Here is a 591-nt window from a genome sequence, read left to right on the forward strand (position 1 = left end):
ACGTTATTTTCCACCTTTACTAAGCGTGTTTACATGTGTAGAACGTTATTTCCCACCGTTTCTAAGCCAGTTTTTTATTTTCCACCGTTTCTAAGCATGTTTACATGTGTGCAATGTTATTTTCCACCTTTACCTGGTGTTTTCATGCGTAGAACGTTATTTCCCAGCGTTTCTAAGCCAGTTTTTGTGATTTCCCAGCGTTTCTAAGCGTGTTTTCCCGGCAGGTCGACACGTGGAGAAGTACGTGTCTCCGCAGGACGACAGCTACATGACGAACCCCAACTTGACCATCAGCGTTCCCATCGCGCCCGGAGAGTCGGACGTGGACTTCCCCGAGGACGAGGAGGAGGAGGAAGAGGAGGAGGAGGAGGAGAGCGAGGAGGAGGAGGAGGAAGAGGTGCACACACACACACACACACACACACACACACACACCTGCACTGATGTAAACAAGCTCAGGTGTCACAGAGAGTCAGCTGTTTCCCCTCTGGTTCAGATTCTGACAGCCGGCTGTGTGTGTGTGTGTGTGTGTGTGTGTGTTTTGTAAGATTTACTGTCTCAGATTGGCCAGTTTCTTCTTTAGGAATGAAA

At 48.7% G+C, this 591-nt stretch overlaps 1 protein-coding gene across 1 annotated transcript in view; it reads left to right on the top strand.

Annotated features, from left to right (window-relative positions):
• LOC133422981 (sodium channel protein type 3 subunit alpha-like) overlaps positions 1–391 on the top strand; it is a gene marked incomplete at its 3' end in the record, with an annotated part of 137,844 nt that extends 137,453 nt beyond the window's left edge. Inside the window, exon 21 of the mRNA XM_061713053.1 lies at positions 225–391. Coding sequence (XP_061569037.1) covers positions 225–391 — 167 coding nt within the window. The remainder of the gene's footprint in view (positions 1–224) is intronic.
• Between the last annotated feature and the right edge of the window lie 200 nt (positions 392–591).

Source organism: Cololabis saira, chromosome 22 (assembly GCF_033807715.1).
Source record: "Cololabis saira isolate AMF1-May2022 chromosome 22, fColSai1.1, whole genome shotgun sequence".
NCBI lineage: Eukaryota > Metazoa > Chordata > Actinopteri > Beloniformes > Belonidae > Cololabis > Cololabis saira.